Raw genomic sequence first — 25,131 nt, 5'->3', positions numbered from 1 at the left:
AACAGTCTTCCTTTTATGTACCTGCACATAGCAAGGTGCAGCTGGAGGGAAACAAGTGGGATTGCTCTAAACCTCTGGGGCTGGAAACCTGCTGGAAAACCTACAGGTTGTGTAGTTGGATGGATCCCCAGCTCGTGTATGCTCTTGTTGTGCTGAGTCTCCTGCGTGCCAGCTCCTTCCTCAGACTTGTAATGTGGGGATTTTATGTAACTTCAAACCCAGTGTGGGAGGAATTTGGCAAAAGGTTTTCGAGCGAACAGCAACGCGTTCACTAATTTTGGAAATCTATTTATATTTTTTTGATCTGGGGCGAAGGAAGAAGCTGTAAATGGAAATGGGATCCATAACCCAAGGCAGCTACCTCCTTCATTAAGGCTAACCTGTGTGAGGGCACCTGTAGCGAGGTGGGATGACTTTGTGCTGCCGATGGAGGGGTAATTCAGGAGGGAAAAGCGCTTGGCCATAACTGGCTGAAATACCGCCCCAGAGAGAGAATACTACTGTTCCCTCTCTGAGAAGAAATACTTTTCTGTCCAGTAGAAATTAAATTGTTCATATAGGCATCTAGGACTATACAAGGTACATTACCAGTAATGTCATATCTGCTTCATTCTTACGTATTTTATTTTAAATAACCAGTTTAATTCATGCAGCATCTTCTATTTTGTGCCTTCTTAACTGTTTTCTCCTTTAATATTTTGATGTCTCACTTGCAACCCTTTAAGCTGCTCAATTTCTAGCAATTTCCCCCTCCAAGGGCAGACAAGTCTCACTACTGAGTGGCTTTAGAGCAGCAAGATCACCCATTTCGTAAAGCAGCTCAATTTCTGCTGCAAGATTTTCTCTGGGTTTTGAAGGATCTCAACTAGCTTTTTTTCCCCGTCAGTGTATTGTAGTTTTCTTGCCTGCTTTGACCCCCCTGTACGGAAGCTGGTGCTCTGCTGTCTGCCTTCGTGGAGCAGCTCTTTCGAGGTGGCAGATGCTGAGGCTGCTCTACCAACCTGGTGTCGTGTCCGGGAAATCTGCTGCTGTGGCTGCAAGCTTGGAGCAGGACTTGAGCTTAGAGCTGGCCTGGATTGTGCTATGATTCCTGCTGTTATGTGGGCATGCCCTCTTGGAAGGGAAAATTTCATTCTTAGCTTTTGGTTTTTGGAGACCTCTACTTTGTGTACTTGCCAGCATTTTAGCTTAATACTGGTTTTATGCAATGTTTCAGCAACAAGAGCAAAAATGGATTGTTAAGAGGAATTACTTACTTCACTCTTGCAGCAGGCTATTAATTATAAATACTAAACTTCATTACCTGTCTCCCAATATATAGTTACTTAAATCTGTGTTCTTATGTATAGGGAGACAGTTATTTCTTTTTGGTTTAGGACCACCAGCTTTCATCTGCTGGTTCTTATTCTGTGCTGTATCACAACATGTCTGGTTATGGATGTCTTGAAAATCTTCATAGAACCACAGAATCATGTAGATTGGAAAAGACCCTTAAGCTCATCGAGTTCTACGCTCATGTTGAGTCTTGGCTGCACTAGACCTCAGTACTGTTCTCACCCCTTGTAAACACTTGCACTTAACACTCAAAATCTGTGACTGTCAACAATGGTGTTGTCCTGGAAGTCTAAAACTCCACTTCCTGTAATCCTAAAAATGAAACCTCCTTTTAGGCACTAATTTGTGTCAAAGTGCTGTTCTTAGCGGGCTTCTGACCTCCTCTGAATCAGCAGTATTTTGAATTCATGTCATGCTTAACCCCATTAAATCACATATGTGCCCTCGTGTACTCCACAGCTTGCTTAAAATCATGGCTTATGCTTCCTCAATGAAAACAAACCATTTTTGCTGCTCTAAGAACGATTTGTAGCCTACTAATAAGCTTTATCAATTGGATGAGAGCCTTCATAGAGGCAGGAGTGTATTACTGCTGGTGATAGGTCTTTCTAGCAGGTTGCTCCTAATTCTCTGTTGATGATGGTTTAAATGGAGAAATAGGTGGTTACTGCTGTGCTCTCACCGCCTCGGGTCCCTGCCTGGGTTATGCAGAAACTGAGAGCTTTGGGTTTCTTTTCCAGAAACTGATACTTCTCGATTAGCTGAGGCTTGAAGTGAAATCTGTGAACCTTTTCTGCAAGAAATCTTTCGCTGTGTCACCACAACAGCACTGAACTATGGCTCAAAAGCTGATAAAATTTAGGAAAAGTCCAGCTGAAAACTTCCTCTGTATCTATAAGGTAGACAGGGAACAGGCTGTCTGCGTGCAAACATCAAGGTTAGAGCACTGGAGAGTGCTTTTGTACTTTTAGTAGAGGAAATAACAGATAAAGACAGATGAGCTGTTGACATCTTGGTTGAGGCATATTGGTAACAGTAGTTGTGTTCCTGAAACTACTTTTTTCGTGGTATTGGAGTGAAGAACTTAGGGAAGCAAAGAAAAGCTGGGCTTTCCTGTTGGCTCAGCATTGGCAGGTTTGGTTGGGATCAAGGTAATGCTCCAAATTAATTCATTGTTGAGCGGCTAGCTGCCAAAGCACTGATTAATTAAGTGTAAGCATCGTGGCAAATAGCCAGGGCTGCGGATCCATAGCAGGACATACAGCAGTAAGGTGTTTGTAAGTATCTTTCATTTCTGTTGATGAGAGAAACAGATACTTTTCACTGTTTCTGGGCTGCTAAGGAAAATACTAAAATTGAAAGAAAACCAAATTCAGCTTCCTACGTCTCATTTTCGAGATTTTTTTATAGCTGTGTTACCTCTGCAGTGTCTGTTGAAATAAGGTTCTTGCTGGTTTGCAAACCCTCAGAAGATAACACCAAGCCAGCAGTTTGCTCAAAAAAGGTTTGCTCTGTCAAAGTCTGTGCAGAATTTTCAGCGTTGAAATTCTTGAGCTTCAAAACTATGCCGTGTTCCCCTTCAGAGGTGGTTGGTATGTCTGCTTGACCATTGGGTGATGTTGGTAGGGGCATCTCTTGCAGCAGGATTATTTGTGGGGTTGTTGTTACCCTCTCTGTGTCCCTGGGTCTGTCCCATTTGCAGTGTCAGACTTCTGATGTTAACGTTTCTTGTTTCTGCCTGATGTTTACACCTTCTTCTTATGTTTTCTTTTGCATGTTTTCTCGGCTGGATTGCAACAGAGAAGAAGAAAATGAGGTGAGTAAAACTGATTCCTTTCTTGATGTAGCTCCTGAGACATGCATTAGCCCAACCTAGTTAGTTTGACCTATAGATTTCATGAGGCAAGAGTGACTAAGCGTCCAGATAAAGGAAACTGATGTTATTCTGGGGTGCCTCTAGTTCAGTGGTTAAATCCGGGAAAGAAGGGAAACGCCTTCAATACCACTTCTGCCATCTACACACAAGGATGCGATAGCAGAGCCAGTGGTGCCCTTGAGTCATTCGGTGTAGGTAGATGGTTCTTTCTGCACTGTGAGAGGATGATTATCTAAGGACTTCATCTGTAAAAAGAATTAGTTTTGCTGTGTGTGACTGAATGAATTTAAGGGCAAAGGAGAAAACTTGGAGGGACTGGAACAGTTGATAATATCCCAGCATAGGAACCACTGCTGCTACTAATTTTTGATGCTGTAAGACCATATCTGCTCTGGTTGTGCTGGTGAACATACTGTGTGTCCTTCCTATGTTCCCAGTGAATTGAGAACTGCAGGAGCAGTGCTGCTTCAGTCATTGAGTATCTCTGCTGAATATGCAGAGTGAGTTTCTTATGGCCTTTTTCTTTCTGTAAAATACCCACAGCAATGTTTTGGGGAACGTTCCCTTTCTGTAAAACATTAAAGGAAGGAGAACTCTTCTGGAGAGGTTTTGCCAGTAATTGCTACCTATTAAATTTCAAAAGCTACCTGTGGAATATGTTTAAAATTCTGTAAGTCATGTTTTGTTAAACTTGGTGTTATTTAAGAAAAAAATATCCCTGGAAGGGTGAGCACATGAAGGTGAAACATTTGTTCTGAAATGTATCATCTCTGCTGAACAGACTTTGAAAAGGGGAGGAATAGAAGCTTAGCAGGTCCTTTTTTTGCCTTCAGGTCCTGTGTTTTGTGTAAAGGTGGATGTATCCAAACCCATTTATTGATGTGTGAGCTGGGATTTCAGATCTGTTGTGCCTGAAGTTAAAAAGATTTTGATCAAAACATTGGCACATTTCCATAGCTGTGAATATTGCACATAAAATAATTTCACAAAAGTTCTAGCAAGAAAGAAAACTTTTGAATGCTGATGCACTGTATTTACTGTATTTTAAAATAGACATTTATTATTTTTTTATATATAATTGGTATAATAGGTGAATCCAGTCTCTGATAAGAATTTGGATTCACTGCTGAATCTTCCTTCTCCTTCTAATGGAAGGAGACTCCTTCCATTAGATATCAGGGTATGGCTGAAGATAGGAACTTGCTCTCTTACTCTTCCATTGTCCCAAGACATATGCACAGGTTGGGGTAAAAATTTCTGGTCATGTAAGGATAATAATTGACCCAGCAAACCCAAAAAATGATGTTCCCTTGCTCTTTGGGAGGCTGAGCCCAGAGTTCTACGGGAGGGTGGTCTCGGTAGCATTCAGACATGTAGAAACTCCTATCAAATGGGCTGGACACTTGATTTTGTCCTTTATTCTTCTATGAATTAGTTTATATACACTTGTGTATTAGTCTCTGGGTCACTTCTGATGTGTGGATTCTTTTGAAAATGGGTAGCATTTTCGGCATGACTTTCTGGAGATGGTTGTGAGACAGTCCTGGAGAGAGGAGTGTGTTTCAGAGCTCCTGGGCAAGTGTGTGGACATGCACTTTTTTTCAAGGTTGCTGTTTGGGTGCCCTTTTAGCCATGGCACTTATTTAAAAGCACCCATGAAATGACACCCATTTAAAAGGAGTGCTTTTTATTTTTTGCACCCATTTTTTCCAGAATGCAGCTAATCATCTGCTGGCAAAGCTCAAATGTGTACATGGTGGTGGGTTGGGTAGCCAAGACTAGTCATGTGGAGACCGTGACATGGTTTCCACAATTCAAATAAAACCCCATGTGTTTCATCAAAAATGAGGATATTTTTGTATATATAATGTCCAAGGGTGCAAATAGAATGGGATGGGGTTTCCATTCCGCCAACGTCTTATTTAATAATTTACTATGGTGCCTTTAGCCTGAGCAACTATGCATTGTTTCACAAAAGTTAAAGGATAACAAAGTACGTAATAATTCACAGTGGGTTGCAGGAAACCGCTGATGCTGCCAAAGATGTGTTCATGCAACAGTTATGGGAGTAAAACCCAGCTCTGAACAATTTTTATACTGCTACAACTGTTTCCATTGGAGTTCTGCTTCTCCCACAAAATGTAATTACACTAATGCAATTTGGATTTATGGGGATAAAGACTATTGACAAGAACACCCTTTTACCACGGTGCCACAATATTTATCTTTAGGGATTGCACTCCTGTGACACAGCTTTTGCATTGATGAGCCTTAGCTTTAAAATAGTTGGAGAAGTGCCAAGATGGGTAAACATACAGTGCTTTATGCTCTGAAAATTGCTAATCTCGGGCTTGGATAAATGCATCCTGTAAGGTAAGAGGTTCCCATGTGGAAGGAGCTTTGTTGCTCTAGACTTGCTCCATTTCCAAAGCCAGGGTTCGTTTGTGAGTGCTGGCACAGCAGCTTTCTTGGTGGAGATCCTGAGCTCTTAATGTCGTAGAGAAGATGACTTTCAGCTCATTAATATTGAAAACAAATGGACTTGCTGTAGCACGGTCCTCACTGCAAGGTGGTGAGTGAGATCCTGGGCAGGAGACAGCAGATAGCTTCTGGTGAGAAGTGCATGGAGCATTTTAGAGTCAGTTGGCATGGAAGTGACAGAGTCATCATGCATGAGTGGGTCCTGATGGGAATTCTTGGAGGTTGTTATATTAATACTGATATACCCCTAAGCCTGGAAATTTATTAGGAATTACTAATGATTCAGATAAGGCTGTTGGCAGGAGGTGGGAAAGGACAGGACTTAAAACTGCTGCTGTAATTCTGGGTAGTCTCATTCATGCTGAAGCTAAATGCATCCAGGTGCAGTCTCCTGGGACATGAAAACAAATGCACTTAAAGCTTAAAAATGCAGGACATTCTGTAGCGTGGGACCACAGAAACAGCACAAACAAAGGGGTGCTATCTCTTCAATTAACTTCATGTGTTGAACACTATCTCTTTTTAAAAAAACTAAGAATTAAATCAAAAAAGGACTTTCAGTTTGGTCATTAATAAGTCCGTTAAAAAGCCTCAGTCCAAACCCCAAAGGAGGTTTTGCTCCAAACTGGAAATGACTGGGTAATTGATTTTGTTCAAGAGAGAGCCAGGCGCAGAAGGCAGTGTGGCTATGCTATCCCAGACTCCAGCCCAGGGTATCAATTTCTATTTTATCATCATGAAAAATTCACCAGGTAAAAGAAAATTGTTCACTGTGCCTCTAGAACAGAGTTAAAACTCCAGAAAACAGTTCCTCTAATGCATCTTGTTTTTCTTTTGCAGGGCAAGCCTGAAACTGTGCAGAAAGCTGGCTTTATCAAAGGCCCTGTGTTCAAAGGCGTTGCTTCGAGTCGCTTTTTGCCCAAAGGCACCAAAACAAAGGTTAACCTTGAGGAGCAAGGAAGACAAAAGGTCTCTTTCAGCTTTAGTTTAACCAAGAAAACCTTACCGAATAGATTTCTGACTGGTCTCGGAAACGAGAAACAAAATGAAACTCAGAACTCCCCAGCAGTACCCCTTCAGACTGATTTTAACCCCAAAAGTAAAATGGACCTGGGGGATGCCGCTGGTTCAGCTGAGGAGTCTTCACCTCCGAAACCGAAGGTAGAATTAGGGAAGATCCATTTTAAAAAACATTTACTTAATGTCACCGCAAAACCTCCACCAGCTACAACAGCAACGCTGCCGCCACCGCCGCCGGCTGTGGCACCAGTAACGGAACCGGTGGCATTGGCCGCGGACTTTCCCTCAACGCCACCGCCTCCCCCGCCTCCCCCTCTGCCGACGGTGTCGCCAGCAGCATCAATGCCAGTTCCTACAGCAGCAGCCTTGCCACAACTGCCGGTAACGCTGATGTCGACACTGTTGCTGTCGCCGCCCGTGGAAGTTGAAGTCCCTGCTTTGAAGGAGCCATGCCACACAGTACCTAAGGAGGCTTTGGAGCTGGACGTCAAGCAGGATGTGGTATCGCGCGGTTCGGAAGAACGTGTAGCTCCAAACATGCCCGAGCAGACGGAAATAACTCCACAGAAGGAAGATTCCCATATTGGGAAAGAGGATGAGGTTTCCGATGGCTCGAAGGGTGCTCCCCTCTGCTCCCGGAGGCAGGGGTCAAAGAGGAAGTTCTCCCAGTCCGACGGCACACTGCTGGGCTCCGAGTCCGATGAAGATTCGGTGAGGACCTCCTCCAGCCAGCGGTCACATGAGCTGAAGATATCCAGTACAGAAAAAGAGAGAGATCCCAGACGAAGCTCCGCATCCCTCAGAGGTGACGACTTGGGGAAGTCCTCCTCACGCTCCAAGTCGGACAGGGATGAGAAGTACTCGAGTTACTCAAAATCAGAAAGAGATTCGCGGTATGCGTCCTCCCGCTCTCGATCAGACCGAGAGAGAAGGCGAAGCCGGTCTCATTCCCGTTCCCGATCTGATCGGGGCTCCCGAACCAGCTCTTCCTACTCGAGGTCAGAGCGTTCGCATTACTACGAATCCGACCGTAGATACCATCGGAGCTCCCCGTACAGGGAAAGGTCAAGATATTCCCGTTCGTACGCTGACAACAGGGCGCGAGAGAGCTCGGACTCGGAGGATGAGTACAGGAGGACACATTCCAGATCAAGCGACTCGAGGCGTATGTCGTCCCACTCCTCCTCCTCCTACAGAGACTCGAGGACTTCTTACTCTAAGTCGGACAGGGACAGCAAAGTAGAGTCGTCTCATGCCGATGTGGAGAGGAGAGGAAGGTCTTCTTCGAAAGCAGATAGAGATTCAAAAAGGACTTCAGAAAGTGAAGTAACCAAAAGGTGCTCTCCCCTTGATGAGCTAGGCTATCGAAAGGGGACATCCCATTCTAAGCCTGACAGTAATGTGAATTCCTCCCGTTATAAGTCCACCCCTTCAAAGACCCCTGCACCAAAGCCTGATAAATTTAAGAGTTCTTTCTGTTGTACAGAATCGATCGAAGAAATAAAACAGCAGTCTAATTCTCTAGATTTAGAGACCTCTTGTCTAAAAAGCAATGAGATCAGGGTGTCCATTGCAAAAAAATTTGAAAGGGAAAAGACACTTTCTCCATTAAATCAGTTAAACGATTCGCCGGCTTTTAAAAAGGCAGACGAATCGAAAGTGGGTTTTCCTAACCCAAAGTCTGAGGAACTTACAGGACACGAATGCCATGACAGTGTTAAGGAACAAGAAACTTTATTAAAGATAAAGCACGATCAGTTAAGAACATGTTTCCCCATGGAGCTGAGTGTAAATGGGTCCCCAGAGGGTAGGGCTGATGGTTTGGCAACTTCCAGTGCCTCCAAAACAGAGGATGTCGCCATGTCTTCTGACAATAGCTTGTGTCGGTCAGAAGCGTTGCCTGTTGTGAAGATGAGTCCATCATATCCATTGCCATCTAATGGGTTTGAGAGCACGTATGCGTCTCAAGAGCAAGAGCCAGACGATTCTCGGGTCCAGTCCAGTGAATGCAACAGTCTATTTAGGCAAGCGGAGGCTCCAGTCCCGCAGCAGCAAGGGGAAACCATCCCTTTGCCTGTCGTGAATGTACATCATACTAAAACTATACTTAAGAAGCTGGATGATCAGGTGACTCCGTGTGACAAAACCAAAGAACCAGTTTTTTGCTACATTTCAGACGATGCCACCCCTGCTTTGTATCATTCGGAAGTTGAAATCGAAGCAGAACCAGCAGATTTAAAAGTTACATCCGAGACTTTTCTGGACGTGCAGGTAGAGCCACAGACGGTTACGTGCGATTACGAGAGCACGGAGGATCACCACTTAAAGTCTGCCTGTGACGATGAGCACAGTCACCCTTCCCATAAAATTAGCGTGGCAGTGGAGAGTTCGAGCAGGGATCCCTCCCAGGATGGCTGTTTGCCAAGGCTCAGGTCAGACCATCCCGTGCCAGAGGAAAGCATCTCTTCCAAATGGGATGTGCCACCACCAGATGGATACCAGGAGCTGCTCCAGCATTCAGAAGCCGAAGAGATGCTCGAGTTGGATACTCAGCACGTTGATCTTGGTTTGGCAAAAGGCAAGCCATCATTCAAAGATGAACATTCGTACTATTCGGAAGTGCCGCTGGAGCACCGCAGCAGAAAGGTCATGGAAGAAAGTGCTGTTTCCACCGAGGGAGTTGTGCCAGATGATTTCAGAGTTCGGTGTCCCAGCATGTTGGCTGAGAAGGATGAGGGAAATGAGCCCTTGGTGGCTTCGGCTTTTCCAGACGCCTTGTTTCCCTCTTGTGATGTTGTTGTCACGGCAGAAGAAATGGAGACAGTAACTCAAGCCCTGACGTGTGACAGCAGTGGCAACGCCGCTGAATTTGTTCCTGCTGGCCACGACGATTACTCTGATACAGGAGAGAGCGACAGCGAGGGGGGCAGTGAAGACAGTGACACGGAAGACTCGGATTCTGATGACGGCATGCCACGGAAACGGCTGCAGTCTGTTGTGGTCGTACCGAAGAACTCAACCATTGCGATGGAGGAGAGCAGCCCTGGCTCCTCGCGGAGCAGCCAGGGCAACAGGCGCTTCTCCGACCACTGGGACGATGAGCGACCCGAGCCCAGTAGACCCTACTACGAAGAGAGATCAGAGAGTATGGCGAGTAAAGGTGGTCCACAAGTAGAGAGCAGATGTTCTCCTAGAGGGATGGAGAAGAGTCCAGCAACTTCTACTGAGCTCAGCAGGAAGGAGATGGAGGAGCTGCGGCCGGATCCGTGCCAGCCTCAGAGTGACGGCGTTGACAGTACGAGTCAGGCAGACCTAATGGCAGACTGCCACGGCAGACCTAACCCAGATGAGAGGATAATTTTGAAGGAGCTGATGTCCATTGGTAGGCCGGTCGGCCGACAAGACGAGCAGCCGTTTTGTCTGCCAGAATGTTTTGAAAGCACTGATAAATCCCGACACCAGATGAGCTCTTCCAAGCCAGACAGTAGGCAGGGGAAGGGTGGGCTTAACCAGTCTGGCCTCGGAGACTTCTCCAGGCTGGATGGTTTTCATACAGCAGAGGATCTGGGTGGTTTGGGCTGGGACTTTTCCCAGCCAGAGAAGCCCAGTAGCACCTACCAGCAGCCAGATAGCAGCTTCGGGGTCTATGCGGGCTATGTTTACCAGCCGGGTTCAGGAGCATACGGTGGCTCTCAGAGTTACTGGCAAGGCAATGGTTATTGGGATGTGAGATCTGTTAGCAGACCTTCTGCAGTTAATTATGAACGAATCCAAGGGCAAGTACCGGATTCTCTAACGGAGGATCATGAGGAGTACGAAGAGGATGACCGTTGGGATGATGACTGCAAGCCTCGTTTTCCCAGCCCCTCAAGTAAATGCCAGATGCCCGGGCAGAAAGAAAAAGGCTCAGTGCAGGCACACGAGATCAGCAGCAATTCAACCAAGGAGCCGGTGCCTGGTGGGGAGAAGAAGGAGGAGGTGAAGGTTTTGGAAAAAAACGATGCAAAAGAACGAGGTCCACCAAAAAAAAGACGCCCGGAGTTGGAGAGCGACTCTGAAAGCGACCTGGAGTCGAGGGAGAAGAAGAAGGTGAAACTGGAGGGGGAGCAAGTGGAGTCGGCACTGCAGGACTCCTCCATGGTCGGTCGGTTGTGTATCATGGATGACTTCAGAGACCCCCAACGCTGGAAGGAGTTTGCCAAGCAAGGAAAGATGCCCTGTTACTTCGACCTTATTGAGGAGAATGTGTACTTGACAGAAAGGTAACTGATTTTTTTACCCTTTTTTTTTTTTTTCTTGCCTATAGCAATTTTAGATTTTAACTTACATTTGGTTCTGTAATAGCTTTTTTTTTAATGGCCAAATTGGTGTAATTTGGAGGGAAGGGGAGGGATGTCATGTTCCCTATGTCTGGCAAAGCTGCTCATAAAGGAGACAACTCTGGACAAGTGTTTAACCCCCCCAGGTCTCTTCTCCTAAACAGAAAACCCCGATTGGGCCCAGACAGGCCCTGGTGATGTGAAGAAGTGGAAGATGGGAGGGTATGGGGGAGGGTGATCTATTTATGCCCTCTTCTCAGTCATCTTACAGCATCCCCTTTGTCTAGTGTTGATTTGGGTATCAGGCAGGACTTGCACACATAAGATTATGGGCATCAGCACCAAGTAAACGTGTTATTCTTGTACCCGTGGTAGTTTGTAAGAGTAACTAAATCTTTTTCCAAGCTTTTTGCTTTATTCCCTATTGTTCATCCTTCATCTGAACTTGGTGCAGCTACGTTAGAGCTCAGAGCGGTATAGCAGCATCACCTTTGGGCTTGCCAGATCTTGTCTGTTTAGGGTCCTCAAATGCCACCTTGCTCCCTCTCTGAAGACACAGGGAAATCTGCCTGGGTGTGGGAAAGGTTTTAGACAAACAATGTGTGTTTCCAGAGGCTTTGGTTACTTGCATGTAATTATTTGTCCTCTCGGATGAGTTATTTTAGATCTGACAGACTGTAATTTGAAGTATCAGAGGGTACTGTTGGCTGCAGATTGTCCTTTTCCCTTTTGCATGGGAATGTTGCACAGGATATGATCCCTGGAAAATAAAATCATCTATTTCTGAGCTTTCGGGATAATTAGTAAGTGTATTGCTTCAGGGCTCAACTACTTCTGTCCTTGTGAAAAAAATACTCGTTCTGGCTTTAACATGTAGGTGAGAGCTCCTTACGAGCTTGTAACCAATTCCTGTTCCTGGCACAGACTATGGTAAGGCCTTCTGATGATGGATGCCTATTTAAAATCTTGCCATTTCTTTTAACTTCACGGTCCTTTTTCATCTCGTGATTCCTCAAGGGTGGTTGAGTAACGGTGTTCCTGCCAGACCAACGGGTACCAAACGCTGGTGCTCGCCAGCAGCGAGGGCACCCAGCGCAGCAGAAGCTCGTGGGGGACGCCTCACGTGGGCCAATTTAAATGCGTGTTGGGCTTCATGTGTTGGGGTCTTAACACTCAAGGTTTTGCCACATCTTTTTTTCACTAAAATGGCCTTTTCTTTTTTTTAAAAAATGTGTTTTAAAAGATATTCTTGATTCAGAGTCTGAATATCGACCACTTACATGCAGATAAAACCTGGTATTTATTTAAATCCAGGTTTTTTTTCTTATGCCTTTTTTTGTCTTGCTGGGATCCACGCTCCAAAGCATTTCCCTAATCATCCCATAGCAACTAAAATACCAATTAGTAGATGCCTTTGATGCCCTACCTTTTCTGGAACTGCAGTTTCCTTGTTTTCTTTTTCATCATCTTATTTGACAGTAAAGCAGAGGTTTAAGTAGCTAAACACTCCAATTTGCTTCATTAAAAGAAAGCTATTTTAAAATGGTATGTGCACTTAACTAATGGTTAATATGTTAATATTTTAGAATATAGGTTTTTTCCTGGCCTTTGGATCAGTGAAACCAAGTGGACTATTACAGAACAGCTGAGGTTGGAAGGGAACTCTGGAGATTGTCTCCATAGTATTATATGTGAATACAGAATATAGTATTTAATGAGAGGCTAATCAAAGTTTACCCTTTTAGTTTAAACCTTAGAACTTGTGCTATATGGTTATATGGTGAGAAATCCTCTGTCTAGAAAAATAAGGACTGAATTTTCTGAAAATTGGTTTCTTGTACAACAAAATGAAGGGATTTTAGGCCTTCCTCTGGGTGTAGGTGTATGCGCATGTGTTCATCTACATTGAAAGTAAAATTGGACTGTGGACGTTGAGGAGAAGGAAAAAAGTTAAATATCCTGGGATGTCTTTCTGAGAAATCACCTTTTGTGATCAGAAGGGCATCACCTCCTGCTCAAAACAAACTGAGTGTTCTTGGTTACCTCTGTACCTTCTTGTGGTTGTCCAAAGGTAATCAATCCATATGGCCAGTTTCTAGAGAATAAATTATTTTCCTCCAGTAACAACTGATAAAGATTGAGGAGTAATTTCTCTATGCAGGTGCTGCCTAATCTGTATTTCAATGACTTGTCTTCAATAGGAAGAAGAACAAATCTCACCGGGATATTAAGCGAATGCTGTGCGAATGTCCTCCTCTCTCCAAAGAAGAGCGAGCTCAGGGGGAGGTTGCTTGTGGAGAAGACTGTCTCAATCGCCTGCTCATGATAGAGTGGTAAGTAGCGTTTCATGAGTTACCAGAGTTGGGCAGTGTTGTCCATGAGATGACTTGGGAGCCCCTAAAGGAATCTAGACTTTCCTGGGTGGTGACAACAAGCTGTCTGTGCACTCTCATTTTCACTGGCTGGTGTGGAGTGATCTTCAGAGCCTACACATCAGCATTTAAATCCAACCTTGGATCTTCTGCAGGAAGCTAGACCTGAGCAACCTCCTGTTAAAACCTGCTACAAAGGCCTGGAGTCTTCTGCTTCTCAGCCTTAACTCTAGTCCATCATAAGCATGGTTGGAGAGAGTCAGAAATGCAAGTTAGCTCTACTTGAGATCCTTATTTCCTCTCATTTCTCCTTTTGCATCTCTCTCCTCTCCCCGGAGCCTCACCAGGCTGTTGTCTCCTTTTCCCTTCTGGAAGAGGCTAGGAGAACGGGGAGCTCCATTGTGAGTGGGAGGCAGGGGACGGGGCACTTAGTGGGATTCACCCCCTGGCACAAGGATTGTCACCAGCTGGAGTGGAAGGAGAGGAATTAACTGGCAGAAGTCCTGCCCTTTGTTTTTAATTTAATAGTCCAGGCAGTAGATGTAGGGGAAGGGGGGTATCTTGGGGGAAGAACTCGTAAAAACGTGGGGAGAAGAGGCCAGTTCATCCTATTTTGATTGTATGACTTAGAAGTACAGTGGCATTCACATTCCAAATGTTTTTATCTTCCTTCCAGAAATAAGTTGTCTGCATTTGCATGTTGACAGTCAGATGGTTATGCTTTTTATAGCAAAACATGTTTGAAGGTTTTACACTGAATTTATTATGGTTCCTTGGTATCTATTTCCCATCTGAGCCATTTCTGTTATTGCTGTTGTCCTGCTGGGAATTGATTTGTTCTGTTTCCTTCCCTTAGTTCTTCCAGGTGCCCAAACGGTGACTACTGCTCCAACAGGCGCTTCCAGAAGAAGCAGCATGCAGATGTTGAAGTGATCCTCACTGAGAAGAAAGGCTGGGGGCTGAGAGCTGCCAAAGATCTGCCATCGTAAGCCTTTGCTCTTCGAATGACGTCCTTGTGCTATTTTGCTCCCTTGTGAAGGGAAAATAAGTTGCTTGCATTTTCTTAGTTTCACTGACATTAGTAGATTTGCTGAGGTTCTTCCAGCTTTATATACTGTCCTTGTCCTCTGTCAGGTGTCCCTCTTAGTTATCGGTGCCTACATATCCGCTAATTGCATGTTAGGTCTCCCACTCTGTTTTTGCTCTCTTCTCATTAGGGTTTCTGACAGTTGTGCAATGGCTTCCTCTTGTTTTCAATCTGTCTTCCCTTCTTTTTCTGTCCCCACTACATGGTGTCAGAGGAGCACGCGCTCCGGTTGTGTCTCCTCCTCTTCTCTTCCCACCTTTGCAGGACCCTTCTCTTCCCACCTTCTTCTTGAGTCCTCCCCCTCCTCCCCTTCGGACTACATGAAGATCCCATGGAGATCTTTCCTCCCTCGTTAGCCTGTTGTTAGTTAACGGCTGTACTTCTGAGTGCTGGTTTGACATCATCCATGCTTACAGATCCGAGTCTGTCTTTGACTTGTCTCTGTTTCACTTAAGCCAGATGATATTTGCCTGTTGTGCCTGGATGAGTGCCTTTATCGACACTATCTGGCACAAAGAAGCTGGTGGGACTGGAACACAAGGGTTGTGCGGTGCTTGAACCCGTTGGCAGCAGGATGGATGCTGATATTTTTGGAATTACAGTGCTGTTTGGAAACTGTTGTACTCAAAAAGTGAACGTGGCTGGGAAGAAAAATAGTGCTGTGTACATTTTGCTCGGTAGGTGAGTGTGCAAGGAGCAGGTCTGAGATGGGAATGCCTTTTCACTAGGTAGGGTAAGTCAAGGAATTACCTTCTGCCTTGCTGAGCCAGTGCTTTCTCATACTCCCAGTAGCAAAAAGAGCTTTAGATGAGGCCAGGAGAGAGGAGCGGGGACTTTCAAAGAGCTGCTGGGGCCTGAAGCACAAGGTGCAGAGGAAGGAGCAGGATGGGCAGGAGACAAAGATGGGGTTTGCTGGGAGAAGGGAGCAAGGCAGGAGGTGTCTCCAGGTGCGAGCAGCTGCGGTGAACTGCCACACTCCTACGGCTAGAAAGACCCGGGTGGATTTTTCTCCCCCAGGTTCAGATTTCACCATTTGTGTGCAGGTTGTGCAGGCGTGGGTGTTCTCTCAGATCCACGCAGGGCAAGCAGAAGTTGGTTGTGCTGCTCTGCAGATGAACAACAGACTTTGTAGAAGAAATTGCTGGAGTGTCTTGCCGTGGGGAAACAGTGCTGTGTGCTGAGAGTTTCACCAGGCTCTGATTTTCAGCTCAAAAGGCTGTGGGATGGGCATTGTGAGTCTGTTCAGCCTCAAGCACACCAGAGACTGAGCTTCAAGACAATCTGGCTAGAACTTAATTGTGCAAAGATTTTCTGTAACTCTGGATATTTTAGTGAGTTTCTGTGGAAACTCTGATTTTTTTAAATTTTTTTTTAAATTTTTTTTTAATGTTTCTGTTGAAGACAAAGAGTTCTGCTGAGGAATCCAGCAGTGTTTCTGACACTTAAGAAAGCTATAGGTCTTACAGCAGAGTTTTTTTGCTGCTATATCAACTGTATGAGACTAATTCACAGGAGGATACGGGGAAGAGTTTTGATTGCTTTAGAGAGGTATGCCAAGTTATCTAAAATGCAGTGAAAACAATTCTGCGTTTTCAACCCAATATGTTTAACTGAGAGTGCCTTCACACTGTGTTTATGTAAAAGATAACAGCGTTAAGTGATAAAATGAGTGAGCGCTCTCCATCACTGTTCTGTTGCACAGCAACTGTATCTAAGAAGAGGGTGAGCATTGTGGCCTTTTCTGGCTCCTAATTTTCCAGATTCGCCAGATAACCCGGGGAGTCCCTGGTGCTGCTGGACCTAACCTTTGCAAGAGCAGGGTCCTGTTGTTTTTGGAATAATGTGCACATGGAAGTGGTAGTGATGGGGACTGAAGCAGTGCTGTTGCCCTCTGTGGAAATACCAGGTCCAGTTTTATTTAAAGTTTTAGGAATTTCTTTTGAAGACAAGGTCTGGAGGTTGTAGGAAAGATATGGATGGTAGTGAACAGCTCCCCATAGCAAGCATCGTGTCTGCTAGGTGGCCTGGGATCAGGAATGTTGAGAAAGATGGGAAGGAGATAACTGTGTGAAGAGCATCTTGGATAAGAGAGTAAAAAATCAGCAGGAGCAACAAAAGTATCTGCTGCAATTGGCCTCTGTGTGTCAAGGGATTTGGATACAGTTCCTCAACACTTGATAGGGCGACTTGAGTCTGGGGCTGGCTGGAATATTGCTTTTGTTTCTGTGTGTGCTATTCTGAAAAGCTGTTGTTTGGAGAGAGATTTGCAGGCTGGCAGAACATTGCTGCAGAGCTAAACCTTGTCTTAGGAGAAGAAAACTTTCTCTTGATAGTCATCCCACCAGAAGACAGTTTGTGGATGGTTGCAAATCCAGCAAAGGGTGGATAGGTTGTACACCCAGAAGGAGACCTGTCCCACTTGATGTGGGTTTGTTCAAAGATATTTCTAGCTCGGCTCTCCTTGCTGTCCTGCCACTGCACCTCTGTTGCCCAGCCTTGGAGTTTTGTGGTCAGGAATTTGAGGGGAGCTAACCCAACTAAGCAGCAGGTCATCAGAAGACTGTTGCTGACATCTTCATGTTGGTATCTGCTAAACGCAGGCTGGGGAGGCATCTAGGAGAGAGATACGGCTGAGTTGTAGGCTGAAAGAGCAGATTAGTGTATCATTTTTTTGGGTGGACATGGAGATGGGGAAAGATGGACGTTGTTTATACACGTGGGCTGGAAGGCTACCATGGTACTGTGCGAGGGGCTGGGATTAACGATGGGAAGGAAGTGGGGTGAGTGATACTTGCCCAAAACACTGAATGCTTGGTCTGGGTGGAGCTGGGCAGGAGCTTTTGCTTTCCTGGTGCTCTCCTGGTTAAGCACAAGGAAAAAGTTGAAGAGTTCAGGGTGATATTAAGCAAGGGAAAACTTAGGACAGATATCAAGAAAGCTGTATCGCAGTGTGTCTTAGTAGACTGGAGGATTTAAAGCCCAGCTGTGCTGCAGAATACAATCTGTGAGGTTTGTGTCTGAGTGTAGGGGTAACTCTTTCATATCTGCTTTTAAATTCACCTTTCCTACAGTTTAAAAGGATATTTTATTGACCCCTCATTTCCCCTACCAGACCAGCAAGGTGCAGACGGGCTTTCCATTTCAATTGAGGAAAACCACCTGCCAGTACCTTCTCTTAATACTCCTTATTTTCCTCTTCACATCACCCCCAAGGTCTTGTTCTTTTATAGAATAAACCCTGCTTGAAGGGGAGCTTTATTCTTGTGTCTGCGCTTTTCACTGTGATGTACCTGCCCATGTGATAGCATAAAAAAACCCATTAATCAGAATTGCCTGAGATTAAGGCATATACTAATCATAGCTACACCACCAGGATGACCAGGCTGCAAGTTGTATTTAGAGAGCCTGTCTCCTTGGTGTTTATTGCTTGTGGCTAAGCAGAGTGATGCTTTTTTCTTCTTGGATTTTGTAGCAATACTTTCGTCTTGGAGTACTGTGGAGAAGTGCTGGATCACAAAGAGTTCAAGGCTCGCGTGAAGGAATATGCCCGGAACAAGAACATTCACTATTATTTCATGGCCCTGAAAAATGACGAGGTGAGCAGCGTGATTGCTGTGCTTGGCTTTGAGGGAGGCCCTGCTTATGTACAGTGATGACTCCCTGTGAACCCACTAAGCAACGTCCTGAATCAATTAGAAATGTTTTCCTAAGGAAAGGAAACTTTGGCTGGCTTTGTGTTCTGATACCTTGCTTTTTTTTTTTTTAACCCATTGCTCAGTTTCAACCTGGTTTAACAGAAGTCCGGTAGCTTAACTCTATCCTAGTGTCCTAGGAGAGGGGAAATTGTCCTCCCAAGGGAACAGATGGAGTATGGCCCATCCCTTCCACATGAGCAAACCTCTGTGGGAGAGAAACTGTGTCTGTGTCCCAGCTTGGGCAGATGCTTCAAGCCAAACTCAACCTTCTTGGATACCCAAGTAAACCAGTCTAGAAGACATACTGAGAAACCATGTTTCCTTTCTTCCCTTGCTCACAGAACTACATTAAATTGGGACACTTTTAACTGGTGGAATCCCTATGTGCAGAATTACTGTCATTGAAATATTTATATACCAGAAGTTCTTAATTATTTATCTTTGCTTCAGCTCTATGGGATTGTGGAGCTGTGACGCAGAGAGCACAGCCTTGCTTACCTTGGGCGATGGGCTCTCTCTCGCTGAGGACAAAGTGTATAAATAGAAATTTAATATCATATTCTGCTTGTGTCTTCTGTCAAGACTTTTTGGATCTGCGTAGCTTTACAGTAACTGAGCTAAAAATACTCAGAATGCTTTTTTCCTCTTTTTTTCCCCCAAAGTATGCAATTTTTGTAGCTGCTGTGGGATTGTTACGTGATCACAAGGGGGCACAGAGGAGTGTTTCCAGTTATAAAAGGGAGAATGCATTGGTCCAGGAGACGACCTTTCTATTCGAGTACGATGCGTATGGCAGAGATGTTTGGCTTCCCCAGCCCTCATGGTCATTGCACCATGTCAGAAACAGATACTAAAAATTCAGGATCCCCGCCCAACTGAAGAACTCTGTATTAACCTGCAATGAAAACTAGGAACCATGTACCAGTTGCTTTGTGCTCTTCTGTTTTGGGGGCACTTCATATCATTATAAAAACCATTCTCCAAATGATGACTTCTGCATGGGTTGTGTTCAAACACGTAGTGTTTGTAGCTGTACTGCTTCGTATTTCTGCCCGGTGCAGTGAGAGGGAGGCTGTTTCACTGTAGTTGTTGTTTCTTTTCTTTTCAGATAATCGATGCTACACAGAAAGGAAACTGCTCTCGTTTTATGAACCACAGCTGTGAACCAAACTGCGAGACACAAAAGGTAAACTGCTGGATCAAAGCTGCTGGCTTCTCACTTCCACTGCCTTGCGACTTAGCAAGCTCAGAGTGAAAAGCATTTCTCCTTTATGTCTGTTTGTTTTCTTTTTTGTTGTTGTTGTTTTTGTTGCAACTTAGTAAAATGGAAACAGCTACCTTTGAAATGGGCAAGTACTTCCGAGCCAGTTAACAAATTTTAAATTTATCAGTGATGCTGTTTGAAGGATTAGTCTTGTTAATTTAAAGCAAAACCAGAGTCAAGCCTGGCTTTTGTAATAACTGTTGTCATCTTGTTTTTTCCTTGCCTTAGTGGACTGTGAACGGGCAGCTCAGAGTTGGATTTTTCACCACCAAACTAGTCCCATCGGGCTCAGAGCTGACATTTGATTACCAGTTCCAGAGATACGGGTACGTTTCAGCTCCCTCTGCTTAAGCTGCTGGAAGTGGGGTTTTGTGAGCGTTGGTGCAATGAAAAAATCCTGCTCCAAAACAATCCATTGCAAAGCCTCGTCTAACAGAGCAGTTGTAAATGAACTGGAATTCAACTATATAAAAAGTTACCTGGATAAAGTTTCTTCCATTTCTAACACAAGAGATTGGGAGATGAATTGCCTGTTGATTTAATATGTCTTTTCCAGTGTCACTTTATTGCCTTTTTGTTCCACTTCATACCATCTCTCCCCAGTGGAAATTTCCCAGATAATTATCTTGACTGTTTTTTTTCCTCTAATTATTAATTACCGAAGCTCCAGACTTTGCAATACCCTTAAATAATGCCTCTTCTTCCCCACCCACCCCTGTTTTACGACTTTGCAAATACTTGCAGAGCTGTAAAACCCCAACAGATAGCATGTTCCCTCTTCCTGTCCGACTCCAGAAGTGCAGGTGTGCGAGCTGCAACGTGGGCTTTGTCTCCCTTCTCTAAAGCTGAGCCTAATATTTTTATATTACTGCTTGTCCAGGTGTATGGCAAAGTATTTCACTCTCTCTATTGTGATGAGCACTAAATAGCATCTGACATGCTTGAAGCAACATGTAATTATGAGATTAATTTTAGATCTGTTTTATAATCCCTAAGCTTTTTTTACTGAATACAGTTGTTTAAGGAGTGTCTCTTCCTTCTGGATCCTGCATTCTGCAACTCTATGGCTCTTTCTATAAGGAGGAGAATCAGAGATGAATTTTTAGTTGCATTATAAAATTATTTGTGCTAGAGTATCAGATGCTGTCATGTAGTTTTCTGTTCCTGGTGCAAACTTGCAGGAAGGCAGGCAAACTTAGCCTCAGCCCTTCTGGTTGCTCTTGGAGCAAGGCCTGTTTGACTTCTAGGCTCGTGGGAATATCTCTGAAGCTGGGGAATGTCATGTAATATGCAGTCTATACACCCATAATTTTATTTTTATCTGTATATGGCTTAGTCAAAATTATTAGGGTTTCATATTATGGCTCTGTTAGGGCCTCTCTGATGGAGAATCATTTTGCTGTGTTGGTTCACTTTGATATCTCGCATATTTGAGTTCAGCATATCTAGTCTCGTCTCACTGCAGTTTTCCAGCTCTGATCTCTTGGTTGTCCTTTCTGTGCTCACATTCTGCTTCATAGAAGATCTTGCAGATGAGCTTCCCTGTTTCTTGCCGTTAGTACTGCAGAGCCACGTTCCTCCAGTGGATTATGCACATTTCCAACCCCCCCCATTCTCCCAAGCAATTTTGGCATATAGGTTAAAATTTATAGTATGTCAAGTAGAAAATACAGAGGCTTTGTAGAAATATTGCCTGAATATAATATAATTTAGATCTCTTCTGCTCCTATGGCTGTATATCCGTGCAAAAAAACATCTTCCACCTGAATCTTACTGCTTCCACGAATCCTCAGCCTGTTCTTTATTCTGTTTTGAGCTGTAAAATGCAAGCCTTTTTTCTAATGGATATATAATCCTGATTATATATTCATTAGGAAATATATTGATTGCAACGTGTGGTAAGAAGTTAGCAGTCCTAACAGCCCCACCTTTTCCTTTCTGGTTCTTGGTTCTTGACCTACAAAGAGCCTGGAAGTGAAGCAGACTTTGGTGTCATGCTGAGACAACATGGGATCACAGTAGCTATGTAAAAGAAATAAAGACTTTGTTTGAATTTTTAGTGGCCAGAAAGGCCTTGCCATGCAGAAAAGTTTCTGTCCCTTTCTTCTGAGGATGCCCTTAAGAGGAAGGTAAAATAACTTGTGGATGCAGTTGATCTGTTATTAAACTGCTCTGTTGCTTATGCCCACCAACAGCAAAGAGGCTCAGAAATGTTTCTGCGGCTCAGCCAACTGCCGGGGTTACCTGGGAGGGGAGAACAGGGTCAGCATCCGAGCCGCTGGAGGAAAAATGAAAAAGGAGCGCTCCCGTAAGAAGGACTCGGTGAGTCTGATTCCCCCTTGTATGTGTGTTTTTATTTATTTCTAAGAGTAGCAGCAACCAAGGGCTGACCTTGGGCTTGATTCTCTCTATGTGAGTCTTCAGGTCACTTCTCTAGTCTTCTTCTGTGATCAATGACTCATGATGACCTCAAGGTTCATCTTTTCTATGGATGTATTTGTATAATTTTCTTTCACAGGGGCCCTCAATACTTGTGTTTTCTTGGAGGTTTAGTTAAATCTGTATTTCCTTTTTCTGGGTTACTTAGCACAAAGTCCCACTGGAGAGGGACTTTCACAGGTAAAATACCTGGTCATCAATACTGCATGCTACTACAAAGCATACTGAATTCTATGTGGTTTTAAAAATTTGGTTTGTTTTGCATGATTTTTAAATGTCAGTGAAAGATAGGCAATACCGGCTTCACCATTTACAACATTACCTGAAATTTGACAGCTGAAAGGGCGCAGATGTTTGCCATCTCCAGGCTGGGATGTGAAATTTGAATCTCTTAATTGCTTTGGCCTAGAGGCAAGTCAGCTTCCAGGAGGAACTTGTATGAACATGTGTTGTATTTGCGCTGACTTCAGTTACAGTTGTGTTTGCAGGTGGACGTGAATGAAATATGTAACTTAAATCCAGACTTTTTTTTTTAGTCTTTTTATAGCTTTTCATGCATGTAATCCTCCTCAAGTGGTTCTATGAACCTACTCCCCACGCTGAATTGCAGGGATGGGTTCACATGGTAGATGTAGGAAACTGTGCAGAGAAATCTGAGCAAAGCAGTCAAAAGGAGTTTTGCCTGAGTGCAGACAGTGACAAGAAACTGCATGGGTTCTTTTTGCTTCCTACAAGGTGCAATTGTTCTGTCCTTGAAGATATAAGCCTCTATTCCTACAGATAAGACTTGTTACCTGCTCTTTTGGGAGAACTACCTTTAAAAATGCTAGCTTCATTTTTATTTACTGTATCGGAGAGACAGGAAGCCAAGAAATTATTTATAAGTCATTTACAAGGTGTTTTAAAATGCTAATTGGTGGCACTGAGCAATAGGCTGAATTGTGAACATTGATGTTTTGGTGTCTGCATGGAGAGGAATGCACCTCTTGTTGTAAAGATTATAAATACCCGTTAGGTATTTAAAGAAGTAAACCTATCTGCAGTTAAAGATAATCTCTTAGTGCACATCTGTTTTCCTGTGTGAAAAGATAAACTTGCGACTGGGAGTATTTTGGTGTACACACCTGGAATTTCCTTCACGCAGCATTAGATGTATACATCTAAAACGTGCCACTCATTAGGGGAAATGGAAGGTGGAGTCAGGGGATTCCTGCCTGTTGCATGTGTGAGTGCAACTGGCTGCCCTCTGTCCCCAGTATAAACAGAACTGGTGGGAACAGTGTGCTCTTCTATGGGATTTGAGGTCTAAAAAACCCCCATAATAGGCCAGATAAAAGAAACCCAACCACACTGAGTCAAATTAAAGCCAGGCTTCTTTTCCACATGGGCAAATTGCTTGGAAGAGGCTTCTCCTGGCTCTCAAAGCCAAGGGAGCGGGTTATCTCTGCCATCACGTAGGGTGGTATGAGCCTGGCACAACCTGAGAGTTGTTTTTCTTTGGCTGTGGTAGGTGGATGGGGAGCTGGAAGCACTGCTGGAGAACGGAGAGGGTCTCTCCGATAAGAACCAAGTTCTCAGCTTATCCCGGCTGATGGTTCGGATCGAAACGCTGGAGCAGAAGCTCACCTGCCTCAAACTCATACAGGTGAGGAGGACCCAGCTGAAGGGGGGGGGTTCAACACCCTGTTAAAGCAATGTCCTTGCAGCTCTTGTTAAGAGAAAGAGGGAGAAGGTGGGAGAACGGTCTTGCATTTGTGCCAGCATCCCAAGCATGAGCCGAGCGGTTCTGCTCACTTTATACATCACGTGTTATCTCCACCCTTTGCTCGTTTTATATTCGGTGGTACTCGTCCTGGGTGGTGATGCAAAATGCCCGTTTCTAGAAGCAAATACATTCCTCGTACATAAAGGTTTAGAGAGTAAATGAGTAGTTTGTCAGTATAAAATCATAGCTGTCTTTTTTTTACCTCTGAGTGCAGATGAGTTGCAGCCAGTTTTCTGTGCAACCCATTATCTTGTTAAGTTTTATTCCGCAATGCGGGCTGTCCACCAGGTAACAGTTGTAACGGTTCCGCTGCGTACATTATTGCTCCAAACCCAGCAGTTATAGCCACTTAAATTACGTTAGACGTGTGCTGATCTTGGCAAGTGCCTAATTCTGGCTTCTGCAATGAGTTTGAGAGGTAACATAAGCCCAGTTGAGCAGTTAGCCATGTTAGCATGTGGAAATCAAAGGGGTTTTTGCCTGTAAGTCTCTGACCATTCCCACGGACTGTCTCTAACTTTGGCTCATCCAGAACACGCACTCACAGTCCTGCCTGAAGTCCTTCCTGGAGTGTCACGGCTTATCTCTCCTCTGGATTTGGATGACGGAGCTGGGCGATGGGAGAGGAAGCACCGCTAACAACCTGAAGTTGCAGCTGGAGGTCAGTAATTGCCTTGGGTTTGAAGCTTTCCTAGCAGCATTGCTAATTGCTCAGAAGCATGGTGATTTTCTTTTTTCTTTTTTTTTAATATACGTATTATATGCCAAATGTTCATGGAAATAAACTCAGGTATCCTCAGAACTACAGCCTTAAAACTTCTGCTTTAAGGGAGATCCTTAATATATGGAAAGAATTTGCTCTTGTGGTTTTTCTTAGATTTCTGAGTTAGCAACACAAGCCAGACTTAAACAAAGATCATTGCCATTGCTGTTTATTCCATACTGAACCACGCAGGGAATTTGAGGTATTGATGGTCTGCAGTGGAACTTGAATATTTCTGTTTTCTGTATGTGCCTCAGCATTGCATGCAAAAAGACATCTGGAAGTTCCTTTATTAAAGACGCTTCTACAAGAAGGTTGCTGTGCAGTTCGGAGAGGCGCACCCAGTCCTGCATCCCAAGCAAGAAAGCACAAGCCACGTGAGCTCTAGAGCTCAGGGTCCCTCTTCTCGTGCTGACTTCCTTCTTTTTCAGAAGTGGTGACAATCCTACCCAACCCTGCTTCCTTAGTTCAGCACAATTTTTCTCTAAGCTGGTACTTTGTGTTTCCAAATGATTCGTGTCCTACTCCTGCCTTTCTCCTCTTTAATACCATGGGTTCAGGTGTTCCCTCTGAGAAATGGCCACTGTCAGTATCAGAAGATGAAGACCTGCCTATGAGCCTTCAACTCTTGGGGTGGGATGAGGATACCTGAAGGTTTTTGGAGCCTAGCTTGATATCAGGTCTAGCAAGATGCCTTCTGCACTTCTCTTGAAGC

At 44.4% G+C, this 25,131-nt stretch overlaps 1 protein-coding gene across 1 annotated transcript in view; it reads left to right on the top strand.

Moving 5' to 3' along the window:
- Positions 1–3,109: 3,109 nt before the first annotated feature.
- SETD2 (SET domain containing 2) overlaps positions 3,110–25,131 on the top strand; it is a 53,115-nt gene continuing 31,093 nt past the window's right edge. Inside the window, exons 1-10 of the mRNA XM_010563317.1 lie at positions 3,110–3,151; positions 6,533–10,974; positions 13,233–13,364; positions 14,260–14,388; positions 17,963–18,086; positions 19,294–19,371; positions 19,678–19,775; positions 21,645–21,771; positions 23,399–23,533; positions 24,186–24,314. Coding sequence (XP_010561619.1) covers positions 3,110–3,151; positions 6,533–10,974; positions 13,233–13,364; positions 14,260–14,388; positions 17,963–18,086; positions 19,294–19,371; positions 19,678–19,775; positions 21,645–21,771; positions 23,399–23,533; positions 24,186–24,314 — 5,436 coding nt within the window. The remainder of the gene's footprint in view (positions 3,152–6,532; positions 10,975–13,232; positions 13,365–14,259; positions 14,389–17,962; positions 18,087–19,293; positions 19,372–19,677; positions 19,776–21,644; positions 21,772–23,398; positions 23,534–24,185; positions 24,315–25,131) is intronic.

This window comes from Haliaeetus leucocephalus, unplaced genomic scaffold (assembly GCF_000737465.1).
Source record: "Haliaeetus leucocephalus isolate CR32 unplaced genomic scaffold, Haliaeetus_leucocephalus-4.0 Scaffold0, whole genome shotgun sequence".
In the NCBI taxonomy this organism is placed as follows: Eukaryota; Metazoa; Chordata; class Aves; order Accipitriformes; family Accipitridae; genus Haliaeetus; species Haliaeetus leucocephalus.
This window is presented reverse-complemented; position numbering and strand designations above follow the sequence as displayed.